The sequence below is a fragment of the Trachinotus anak genome, unplaced genomic scaffold (genome assembly GCF_046630095.1).
Source record: "Trachinotus anak isolate AG129_WGS33_773 ecotype Australia unplaced genomic scaffold, CSIRO_AGI_Tana_v1 ptg000015l, whole genome shotgun sequence".
In the NCBI taxonomy this organism is placed as follows: Eukaryota; Metazoa; Chordata; class Actinopteri; order Carangiformes; family Carangidae; genus Trachinotus; species Trachinotus anak.
The window spans coordinates 11,952,768-11,965,628 of record NW_027273866.1 but is presented as its reverse complement, the minus strand read 5'-3'; the positions used below and the strand labels follow the sequence as shown (position 1 = coordinate 11,965,628).

The following is a 12,861-nucleotide window of genomic DNA, read 5'->3' as shown; positions in this document are numbered from 1 at the left end:
TCATCGAGATAAAGACGTCTTTTGTGAGATAGACCTGAGACCTGAGTACAGCACAAAGAAAAAAAATTAAACAAAGGGTTGTTTATGATGCAGATTAGAACAGAAATATATAAATGTTTCAGTCTGATTGGGGTTTTTTTTTTGTTTGTATTTTTTCTTTTGACAAAGTTTGATGACTGATCATGATGTTGGCCTCATTTCTCCAATTTCTTTACATGCTTTTATCAATTTACAGTAGCATCTGTGCATGAAGAAACAGCAGTTTGTTGTTGTTCATCATAGACCAGTAACGTATATGTCACACTGAATCAGAAACCCATTACCTGTAGATGGCGCTCTCGTACAGTTCGAAGGTACAGAGGCCAAACGTTCTGGTCACTTTAAAGCAGGGTTTAATTGGCTTTTGCCATGTTTTCCTTTTTGCAGATTTAATACCAAGCTGCTGCTTTGCCTGAACTGTGAACCTGAACCAACTGAATCTCACTTTATCCTCTGGTTTTGTCTTTTTCCTTCAGGCAGTAGGAAAACCTGTGGGGAGTCTTCATGGTACAGTTTAAGTCTGAAGGGTGGTGGCAGCTTCATCATCTTGTAGGTTTGCTTTGCCTTGCAGTGTAAGTTCAGGTGTTAGTTGTGATCACAGCATGCACACATGATGATTTGTACGTGGGTTGGTGAGTTTGTTCATTTTTTTTTTTTTGCTCACGTTTTTGGCACCTACCCAGTCCTACAGTTTGCAACAGAAACTCCTTTCAAACATCATGTGTCACATAATTCCCAAAATATTCAGCATTTTGTCAGAAGTTTTTTGTTTGATCTGACCATGTAGTGTAAAAATATGCACTCAGTTGTTATCTGAGAAGTCACTTTCTTTTCCAGTGAAATAAAAAAAATGTGTTCACTTAACAAAACAAAAATACATAATTACAAAAATTAAGTCATGCTGAACACAAAAATGTTTTGCTGTCTGTACACAAAGTGATGTAAAAATTCAAGTTTGTGGACGTGAAAAAGTGCTTGTGTTGAAGAGATTATTATTTTTTTCAGAGACCGTGTGAACCAGGAGTCTCTTCTGTCAACAAAAAGATATCTATTTTCTGCATGGACAATTTCTCTATGATTTTTTTTTTTTTTTTTAGGAATGACTCATATTATACGTTTTTCACAGCTCACCAGCAGCTACCTTACACCACAGTTTGCATCCTCATCCCTTTTCCTCCTGAGTGCATGAATACTCAGGTACCCTGATGCATATGTAGTTGACTGAAAACCCCAGCTACAAGCTGAACAATGTGGTGGCAGTGGGGAAAAAAATCACTCAAGGTTGACAGGACATCCAAAATTACCAGGTGCAACAGACCTTTGCTGAAGCAAAACATCACTGCTGAATTTCCCTGGATAAAAATCTTTGACTTCTTAATCTCATGCGAGGCCTCTCTTCCCTTGTACCTCCAGCTCAAATGTAATCAGCCAAACAGAAGTTTTCCCAGACCGAGGGTAATATTTCTTTACAAGTTCACAACAGGATTAGTCTGTCCAAACACCAGCCAAAGGGAGTTTCAGTTTAACACACGTTTCTCAGAGCTGATCTGGAAGCAGGAATAAGTACATGGGTGGAGGTCTTAGCAAAGGAGCACAGTGTCTTGACAAAGTAACCTCAGACTGATGCCAAGTGGAAAGACCAAAGGTAAGACAGCAGGCTGTAGTACTTAATGCAAGTTCACAACACTACAATTATAGTCTTTTCCAAAGAGAGTGCTTGTACACTGCCTATAAAAGCCCTGACCTGAGCAGTGAATTGAGAGAGAAGAAAGAGTTGAGAGCTTTATGAGCTGCGTCATCTCTCACACAGAGAATAATGGGACACTGTTGCAGAACTTCACATGTCAGCATCATGTTGAAAAAATACTTCACCTGAATCTGTGTGTTCTGTGGGGTCACACTGTAATATGTTATCAATCTTTTGTTACCCCTCTAATTAAGAGGGGGGGGGGGGGGTGTAAGAAATTACACCAACATCTTGTGGCCTCACAGTGTCAGAGCCCCATTCATTATTATAGAACATCACACCTTGTAAGGTTCTCCCTAACTTCAGAGGAGAGAGCTGCGTGTTCATATTGACCAAACTGTTCTTGGGCACAGGAATAAGAAATGAGAAATCTTAAAACAGGGTTGGATTCTCCTTTAAATGCACAATCCATGATTATAATGTAGTGTTTCCATCCTCAAAGCATCTGGTGCAGAGAGATAACAGACTAAAATTAGAAATGTTAAAGTCATTACTAAAGAAGCCAATAAGGGACTTTATTAAAACGACTTTCACACATGTATGTGTTCTAGGATTATACTGGACAGGATTTGATGAATAAGAGCAAAGCAGGAGAAGCAATCAGCAGGTTCTATTTGAAGTATTTCATCTTTAGCAGTCAGTCAGGTGTGAGTGGTCACAGTTGAGTGGTCAAATGAAAGAAAGCGAACATACAGATCAAATCATATCATGAATAAAGCAACAAACAATTCTAGATCAAAATCAGTGCATCAGTTCGTTGTGACTTTGAATATACGGCATAATCATGTGAGTGATGGTGAGTCAGTGGTGAACCAGTGAGGATGTCGCATTGTCATTTTGTCTGCATATGAAACTGTGTTTTATATCAGTGCAACTCAATGGAAAGTACCAGAGGTCAGATTTAAAGAATTTCAAATGTATGACAATAAGTGATAAGATTCTGAGAGACATGAGTCTGGTAGTTACTCTGATTCCAGTTCACAGCAGAGATGCAACCAGCTGTGGGCATCAGTGCAGACCAGCGGGGTGAGGACTGAAAGATAAATGACACAAAGATCCACTGTGATGTGCAGCGTTTAGTGTTTTCTGAGTTTACACAGTGTTTGATCACCCAGCAGGGATATGAAAAAAAAAAGAAGTGATACGTATGTGACGATGTTTTAAGTGTGTGTAACAGCTGGAAGCAGCAGGCAAAATGCCTTGTGTTCAGCCTCTTCCCTTCTGATCCTCCAGTGGGACAGAGAAATGAGAAAAGTTGATGAATTTTGATTAGAAAACGAGGAATGTTTGCAACACTTGAAGCCTGCTGCATGATTTATGGTACGTTGATCATTGAGATCTGCATGTTTGAGCTGTTTTCTGAAATACTAATCAAGTTCCATTAGGAAGGAACTGAATTCTCTGTGAAGTTAACATGTGTCTGGAAAACCCAGATGAAAGTGAGCAGGTTGTTGCTATTTTCCACATCTATAACTTAAATACAGATGTTCTTACTTTTGTGTTACTGACTTCAACAAAGAAACAGAGAGCAGAAAAAATATGATTCCCCCAAATCTGAGGTCATCTTTAAAGAAAGTAAAACCACTTTCATCTGGAGGGAGACTGCACTTTCCTCTAAGTGGCAAACTAACAAGTAGAAACAGAGACTAAGAAATGAAAGTAGAATAGAGAGCACAGTACATGTTGTTCATTTATAGTCAACATGACGTCTTCCTCTTCTCCTTGTGGCTCATGATGACAGCTCAGACTGACACCAGTTACATGAGCAGTTTGCCATAAACCCAATGCGGTGATAGTAAACTGTGTCACTGTTGTTGTGCCGCCCCCATGTGGCCAAAAATAAAACAGGTCCAAAGCTGTTTCATATGAATTGTTTGGAAAATACTTTTATGTTGTTTTCATCTATAATTTTACATAATAATATGACTTATAAGAATCTAATTATAATTGAGTTTAGGGGCATTTATTTCTAGCGTTTTGTAATCAGCAATCTGAACCACTTTATAAAGCTGTCATGTAGCTGAAGACATGTTAGCAATCTGACCCTTTGAGGTGAGTCAGGAAACCATCAATTATAAACCACAACGCTCTCTCCAAAGATGGGATTTTAGTTTTACTTTTTATCCATGAACTGCAGCATTTTACTATAATCAAAACTGTACTGATAATGTGACACCTTATTTATCTTCATGGGGAAATCATGTTGATCTCTCCTCATGGAAGGTCAGAGGTCAGGTTTGAGTATCATGCTCAAGAAAACCTCATTAAGACCTTTTTTTTTTATCATCATCACCTCCATAAAACAACATTAAATGATGTCTGAGATGAAACTCTGAGAGTCATTTTATCCTCTGCTCTTTACTTTCAAAGATCACAGTGAATTCAGTTCAGTTCAGTTCAGTATTTACCTTGAATAGTGAGAAGAATCAGTGTTTGTTCACCAACATCACTGGTGGCCACACAGTAATTGTCTCCTTCATCTGTGGCCCTGAAACTGTAAAAGCCTCCTTCAGATAAATTATGGCTAACATCTGTGCTCTTCTTGAACCAGGTGAAACGGCCAACGGGAGGCCTGGATCTGCTGGAGCACTTCAGGTTCACCCAGCTACCTGCTGACACCAAACCTGAGGGACTGATGGATGCTGAGGTGTCTTTGGAGGCATCTGGAACAAAGGCATGAGAGAGAAGAGGAGCATCATGTCCATCAAGATCTCTGATAGAGTAAACGCAAAACCTCTGAAGCTGTAGGACTTCCATTTGAAACCGGGCAGTTGATGGTGTGATGAAGAGGAGACGATCTGAGTACTTTACTCCCTGACTGCAACCTGTACACTGAGCCGGGTTCTTTGTTGTCCATATTTAAAGAACAAAAGGTGCGTTTTCTGCCCAGTACCCGTATCTGCGAGGTGTATAAAACAGGATGGGCTCTGCTCTGGTTCTTCCCTGCACCCTTTGTTTCGTTTCACCTGATTCCAGAAACTGTTACAGGTATTAACGGTTTCTGAGTTTGTTTGTTCCCCGGTTTACTTTACTTCTGCTGACGATCATATGACTCTGGCAAAGCCTCGGACCAGTCTGGGCCGAGAGATCCAGTGTTCTGAAGTTACTTTGAGCTACCTCACTAAGAACATAATCCACAGGAGCAGTGCAGTGTACCACCTCACAGGTCTCATCCAGATTTTAAATTGGATGTAAAGTTTAAAACTTTCTTCTCTTTGTCAGACAGTGTTGAAGATGACAAAGAATATATGACATGCTATATGCCCCTATATCAAGAGTGACGTTGCCATATATGTCACATATAACAGGATATATTATTATCACATGTACACATCCTCTGTATATCTGAATATATACATTTATAAAATATATGAAATATATATAGCAGAAATTGTACATGCACATATATTAATATGTACTCATTCATCCAGTCATTAAAACAACATATATGAAAATTCTTTAGGCTTATATATGTTTTTATTATTAATTTCCAACTCATTTAAAAATATGTATCTATTACATATGTCTATAATATAAACAAACATATATGTATTACATATTTGTAATATAGGTTTCATATATAATGTTCACATGTGTTATTATTTTATATATGGAAATTCAGTATATGTACATGTGTTATATTTACATGTGGGATTCCCTTACATCAGCATCAGTGTAGCTGCTCAGGTGCTGCTTCTGCACTGTTACATTAACAAACAACAAATTAATATGTTTTGTTACCTAAACCCAGATTATAGACTGGACTGGACTGGACTGGACTGGACAGTCTGCCGTTTTGAATCTAACTTTGTCAACATTAAGTTTTTGACTGATCATTGTTCAGCTCCTTCATGCACATTATGAATTTCAGGACTAAAGAACAAAGACTTAGATAATCAGAAGGTCTAAAAACTGTCCTTTGCACAACTTTTGCTACACATTCCAAAGGCCCTACTTGGATGTTTACTGATAACTTTATTGATAATTTACATGTGCATTTCAATTTAATTTTTTTTTTGTTTTGTTTTTATATTTAATTAATGCAAGACTGTTTTTTTTTTCTTTCAAAAAAACAAAAATACCAATACCAGGATTACTGTCCTTCTGCAGTTGTCTTAGTTTTAAGGTCTGATCACAGAAGCTAAAACTTTCAGTGCACAGTGTTTTTCTCACTCTATAAACTTATGTATGCTGAAATATCTGTCTCAATAAATTATTAACAGGAAAGTTTGTGGGCCTGGTTTAAATTCACAACAGTCATGCATGAGTGCATGTGCATGTACTGTAGGTTTGTGTTGAGCTGTACAGTGTGATGTTTGGGCAGAACACACAGTGCAGCTGACAGGTTGGGATTATATTCTGTGAGCTGCAGTAACAATGAACTATGTCAGATGTGCTTACTTGATGCATGTTGGCTCTGTCTCGTGTTTTCCTGCTGGATTTACGAGAAGGAAAGAAGAGGACAATGTCCTGCTTCCTGTGAGTGTTGTGTTTAAGTGCATGAGGTCAGGTGGGGTTCATCCAAATCTCAGTGTTATGTAACTTAAAAATGTCAGAAAAGTGTTTGAAAATATAAGTGAAACTGCCTGCTCCATTCCTGCTGGGGTCAGGCGTTTGTGAATTTTGTCCAGCATCTTGTATGTTGTTAACAGATTTAGTCTATTTTTACTTCTGATCTAAACTTCACCCCAAAGTGAGCGAGGAGTGATCAATGCAAAAATGAGTAGCTGAGTTTGACCCACTGAACAATTCCCCTGATTGTCAAGACATATGCAGTATAGGTGTTACGGGCAATTCCATGTGCAGAAAGTCTAAATCAAAGTTAAAGATGCCTGTGAACATGTTTACAAATGCTTTCCTGTTTTTCATTCCAGGAAAGTGTGAACAGGGGGATTGTCTGACTCCCACTTGTGCCTTGCACCACATCTACTTGATTTATGTTTCCTCCTTTTCAAGTGGAAGACTTTAAAACACCGGAGTAGCTGGGTTTGGTTTAGTTAAGCCAACATCATGGTGTCAGAGAAAGAAATCATCGTGGCTGCTGCTGTTTTTGTTGTTGCCCTCATTTCACAGGGTGAGTTTGTGCTCACATTGTTTCCTTATTATGTGAAAATTAGTTTTGGCTTCTAAGTTATTTATGTCCATTGGTTTACATTGTTATTGTTCTATTGTGTTACGAATGTAATCTGCTGCAAATCTAGACTGGACTTGTAAAAATGCTGCCTTCTAATTTATTCTTTGCTCATTTTTATATTTTTTAACACTTAGGTTCTTGTGCTGATTCTATAGTTGGGATAACAAAGTTTACATAATGTCCTATAGCTAGGACAATATGTCTTTATACCTTTGCACATGTAATATTCTCTGTATGTACTGTATGTTACACAAACAGAAATGTTATAATATCTTTAAAATGTTGAACTTTTCATTCTGGTTTGTGTGTTTCCACCATTTCAGGCGAGGGTATAATGGGTGGCAGAGAGGCAGCGCCACACTCTCGGCCTTACATGGCCTCCATCCAGGTGCCAGAAGGAGAGCACATGAAACATGTATGTGGAGGTTTTGTGGTTGCAGATCAGTGGGTGATGACTGCAGCTCACTGTCAGCCAAATGGGTGAGGAAACCTTCTTGTGAAGCATGATGGGTGTAGTTATGCTGGAAGATTAGGACAAATCTGATATGTTTAGCTGCAGCAAATGTGATTCTCCATATGTGTATGTGTTTTCTAGAAGAGAGCTGATCCAGCTTTTTTGGCAACATGATCACATTTACTTGTTCTACTGTTGTGGATGAATTCACTCATTAATCTCAGTTAGTGTAATTTTTTGTTGAGTACATTGTGGAACAAATCATGCAGGTCTCTGCTTATTTTCAGCATATGCCCCTTTTTAGTGACCGTTGCGTTTGTTCAATAGAAAAGGAAAACATTATAATATCATGTTTTGAGGTTACTTCAATGCTGTTTTCACAGGCAAGATGGAAGGAAGGTCGTGCTGGGTGTCCATTCTCTGAGTGAGCCGGAAGAAACAAAGCAAACCTTTGAGATTTTGGAGTTTCACACTCACCCAAACTTTGACCTGTCAAATTATGATAATGACATTGCTTTAATTAAGGTAAGTGTATATTTTGTGCCACTGCCTGCACAATTCTAAAATGTGTGCTATTGTGTTGTTAGGTGTTACGGAAAAAGCAGACAGACCATCAAAAAGTAGACCGAAACAGTGACTTCTGGATCAGTTCTGTTGGGTTGTTTTTGCAGTTGGACCGTCCATTCGTTGCATCTGAGGCTGTCAAAGCGGTGGGATTCCTGCGAGCAGGAGGCACAAACCCCACCACCGACGAAGAGGTCGAAACAGCCGGCTGGGGAGCCCTTGACAACCTGGGGCGCAGACCTGACAAGCTCAGGGAGCTGTTCGTCGATGTGTTCAGCCCTGATGAATGCGGTGACAGCGACCACTTTGGCAGCAAGTTCACCAGTAACATGATGTGTGCACACAGAGTTTGCCCAAAACCCTGTACTAAGCCGTTTAGGAAAGAAGACACTTGCGATGTAAGTTTTAGTTCCTTTGTTTTCAGCAGAATATAAATTGCTGACAAAAGTCAGGATGATAATGATCTAGGTAAAATGGTCAGCTCTGCCTCTGTAACAGCCTGCAACAGTTACCACAAACTGGATTTACCAGCCTCAGACATTCCTCTGGCTTTATCTCTGTGTCTATAGTGGTAGCACACTAACAAACAAGATCATGATGCTAACATTGTCAGTGTGAGTATGTTAGCATGCTGATGTTAGCATTTAGCTTAAAGCACTGCGGCCCCACCGAGACACCAACATGGCTGCAGGCTCTTCTTCATGATATCTAGGTGTGTAGAGATGTTTCATTTTACCTCAGTTACCTTTCACTTTGACTCACTTGTTGCCAACCGGTGTCAGGTGTGGGTGTAAATACTGTCACTTCCTTTTAACTCTTTCTGACTGTCTTCTCTCAGGGTGATTCTGGGGGGCCTCTGCTCTACAACAGCACTGTGGTGGGCATCACTTCCAATGGTGGGAAGAAGTGTGGCCAGCTGAGGAAGCCTGGAATTTACACCATCGTCTCCCACTACACCGAGTGGATTGACAACACCATGACCCCTCAGCCAGCAGCAGAGGAGAGCAGTTAAATAAAAGACAGCAGACACCACAGTTATTCAATCAATAAAGCAATCAAACTTTATGTGATTGTTTTTTGTAGATAAGAAACATGAATAGTAAAAACAAAAGAAGAAAAACATAATAGTTAGTGATTATTCTGCATATGGAGCTGATGTGTTTATATGTTGAACAGAAGCGCTTCTTTGTCATTTGCAACTAATGCATGGCTTTAGAGATTGATTTCCAGTATGACATACGACCACCTCTTACAAACAGATTCACCTAAATATATATTTTATCCTGTATCTCACATTATATGTTTTTTTTTATATAATTACTCTATCTATTACTGATCAATAAAATACAGCTCATCACATCCAGATGTCATGTCTGTCTTGAGTTGTTTGGTACAAAAAGCATCAGATGAATGAAAAAGAGAGATGTGTTGACACAGAAAAAAAACTCAACACAAGAGGTTATTTCAACTGTATAAACAACTGTAATGAGTGTAAAGATGAGCATTTATTGAGCAGATTAAATAACAAAACCCATCATGTAAATGGTAAATTACAAGCCTTTTAATCGTACTAAGTTATAGAATGAACAGGAATAATTCAGAAATTACCCAGTAACTGCAGTAATGAAATCTAAACATCATTTAGCACTACTGACTTGTTTTTGTGCAGCTGTATGAGTTTGTTGGCAACTGAGTACATCTGAAGAATGCTGTTTAAGGAAGCGACTGTTAAGCAATCGACAAATCAACAAGCAAATCTCCTTAACTTGTCAGATAAGTCCTCATACCGACGGGGAAGTCCAAAAGTAAATCATATCTACAGCTGCACTTTTTCTTTTCCTCCTCTCTCTGCTCTGAGCAGATAAACATGACATGAGTTATTCTTGATATGTTCCATTCTTTTGTTTAGATTTGAAAATCCCCATACCACCACCATTTTGTGTGTGTGTGTGTACTATCTCGTGTATAAATACAGTCTTCATATAGTTTTAAAAAAAATTGAATTAATTCCCTGTAAATTGCAAATGTTTGAGATTTTGTCAAATTCACTCATCTATATTGACCCAGTGGCAAAGTAACCCAACTTTCAAAAGCAAATCATAATAACAGCATATTTAAAGGCGATACATTGCAGTGTAGTTCAATCTGATAATAAGTAGTTTTCTTCCATCACCCCCTCCCCTCTTTCCTCGATCACTTTCTTCCTCTCCTGCAGCTCCTGCACAGAAAATCTCTTCACTGAGAAGGAGCGTCCCCCGTGTGACGCAATCAGTTTGTTCATTCCTGAAAGCAGGTCCTTGACTTGAGGGTAGCTCAAAGCATTCTGGGAGTTTGTAACGGTCAGCTCATAGTAACGACTCCCACACTTTCGCAACAAATCCTGCAGGGCTGAATGAGCTCCAGCCACGTAGTCGTTGATCCTCTGAGGCCTGTGCTGGTTCCCATCGAAGCGAACAAACAGAACGATGGCGTGCTCCGCAGAATCTCTTCCAAAGATCTTCTGCAGGTGCCCCAGCATCTCGCTCTCGCCCTGGGTGAAGCGTCCCACCTGGAGCACCAGCAAGAAGACATGGGGTCCTGGGAGGGACAAAGCCAAGCAGTCCTTGACCAGCTCCAGATTTTCTGTTCCATCTTCATCCCACAGCTCGGGGGTGTCCACCAGGATGAGTCGCCTCCCTGCTGCAGACACCTCTTTTCTCTCACAATCCAAGGTTGACCGCGGGGGTTCATGGCTGGACTCATTAACAGAGTACTGATTACATGCTCTCTCTAGAATTAGATTTAGAGCAGAAGTCTTCCCGCTGCCAGAGAGACCCAACAGGGTGACAGACATCTTCTTTGTTTCATCATCTTAAAGCCAAAAAAGAAAAGGAAACTGACTGTTAGATGGCACTAAATTATAAGCAACACCCATATCCAGCTATAAATAAAGCAAGTCAATAACCTTTAATGGCTCATTTGCTTGTCGGCGTTAAGGCATGAATATTTCTTTTACCATCTCCTCTTTTATTGCACATGTAAAGCTGAGTATTAGGTAATATGAATAATGAGGAATGCCCATGTTAATGTGTAACTGTATCGCCCCCTAGTGGCAGAAGTTACAACATCAGAACGTCTGATGGTGCAGTTCAACAAAAGTTTCTGAAACTTTCATGTTGCAAGAACTTTTCTGACAGCAGATAACTGACAGATTGTTCGATCCACTGCATATTTGTACAGATGTAAATTTTGGAGAACAGGGTGGGTCTGTATTTTCAATCATCTTGACAAATTGAGAACTGAAAGAACATCTTACCATCAGCAGCGCTCATCTGGAGCTGCAGCGTGGCTCTGTGGCTCATCACAGCCTCCTCTAGGCCCTCTCTTTTCGTCTGGTATTGCTTCTTTTCATCCGCCTCCTTCTTTCTCTCCTCGGCGTGCTTCGCCTTAAGCGCCTGCATTTCTCTGGCTCGTCTCTCCTCTTGCTGTTGAACCAGCTGCTCGAAGGCCTGCTCCTTCTCCCCTGCCTCTCGCACCTTCTGTCTCAGCATCTTCATGGCTGAGTCCTCTGTGCTCCTTTCCCTCGCTTCAGCCAGCATGGTTTCGGTGTAACCACTCACGCCGTTTCCAGCAAGCGTGTAGTCGATCATCTCAAGCAGGGCGCGCATCTTGTCGCCTCCAGCAGATGAAGTGATGCGGCAGTATCTCCCATCGCACGTGTTTATTAACTCCAGGAGGGAGTCGTCCAGCGTGTCAACCACCTTTCCATCTTCCAGAGAGAGAATTATAAGATATTTTAGGGCCTCAGCTCCAAAGTGTGCCTGCAGGATCTCTATCATTCTTCGTTCCCTCTTTGTATAATGTCCACCTTGGATCAGCAGCAGAAATATACTGATTCCATCTGTGCAAGACCTAAAGCAGCCATCTATGGCATTGCTGGTGGCCTCCTCTGTCATGTCTTGTTTTAAATCTGCATAGTGCAAGCTGATCAAGTGACTATGCACTGTTAAATCACAGACTTGGTTTGACCCCAGGGAGCTAAAGGTTAACTGGTGGTGTTTCTCTCCAGAGCTGTCCTGCAGCAGAGATTTCAAGGAGGACCATTCTTCCACCGTGGCTATGACCGTCACCATATGCCTCGTGGTTGTTATGCCATCTGCCAAACAACAGGTCTTGTCAATGACTTTTATTAAATGCACAAAACAAATGATAATTACATCCACTGCAATCAACAACATTTATTAGCATTACTCACTGTGGGACATGATTCTTGCAGGTGCTCCAGCAAATCTGCTCTAAGATCCTCGTCAGTTCAAGACAGCACCTGAAACTGGATTCTCTGGCTCTGAAACATTCTCTGGGGGGAGTGGTGCAAAACGAGAGGATGCTTCCTGATTGCAACAATTCATGTGTCACCTGCAGTTTCTTTGTTAAGGAAGTGCATTCCACAATATAATCTGGAGTGAACCTGCATCTTCTACATGCTTCACCTCATATACAAAAGAATTCTGCTCCTTCCCTCCCTCACAAGCACAAATAAGAAGCACTTCCTCCTAACACCTCTGTGCACATAAGAGTTTGAAATAATTATCAAGGCAAAAATTTAAAATACTTTTTTCTTTTTTTGTTTTTTGTCACACACACACACAAAGCTAATTTAATAACTTAAAAGGATATTGTGCTGACTCTTGCTTCATTCCCTGCAAATAGTGCTGTTCCTCTGAAAGGGTTCAGGGCCCTGCTTTCTACTCCCCCCGTGTAGAGATTTGGCATAATGGAAGATACTGGTGAGCCCATAACACTGCCATGCATTTGTCAGTAGAAACCCGTTGTACTGGAAATAGGTGGTAGCAGTTTGCATATCTGGTCTGGGTAGAAGTTGGTTCTGTTGTGAAGGGTGTTGCTGCGTGGCAGACAGTCCCTTATGGTTGCATGCATTTAAAC

General features: G+C 40.4%; 2 protein-coding genes across 2 annotated transcripts; one reads left to right on the top strand and one right to left on the bottom strand.

Annotated features, from left to right (window-relative positions):
• The first annotated feature begins 6,701 nt into the window (after positions 1-6,701).
• Positions 6,702-9,301, top strand: cfd (complement factor D (adipsin)). The gene is made up of 5 exons (XM_071497777.1): positions 6,702-6,860; positions 7,244-7,400; positions 7,758-7,899; positions 8,046-8,336; positions 8,777-9,301. The coding sequence occupies exons 1-5, from the start codon at positions 6,797-6,799 to the stop codon at positions 8,948-8,950; spliced, it is 828 nt and encodes a 275-aa protein (XP_071353878.1). The 5' UTR covers positions 6,702-6,796; the 3' UTR covers positions 8,951-9,301.
• A 122-nt stretch (positions 9,302-9,423) lies between these two features.
• Positions 9,424-12,336, bottom strand: LOC139632679 (GTPase IMAP family member 8-like). The gene is made up of 3 exons (XM_071497776.1): positions 12,173-12,336; positions 11,234-12,073; positions 9,424-10,788 (listed from the first exon to the last, which is right to left on the bottom strand). Exons 1-3 carry the CDS (start codon positions 12,180-12,182, stop codon positions 10,079-10,081), a joined length of 1,560 nt encoding a protein of 519 aa, XP_071353877.1. The 5' UTR covers positions 12,183-12,336; the 3' UTR covers positions 9,424-10,078.
• Between the last annotated feature and the right edge of the window lie 525 nt (positions 12,337-12,861).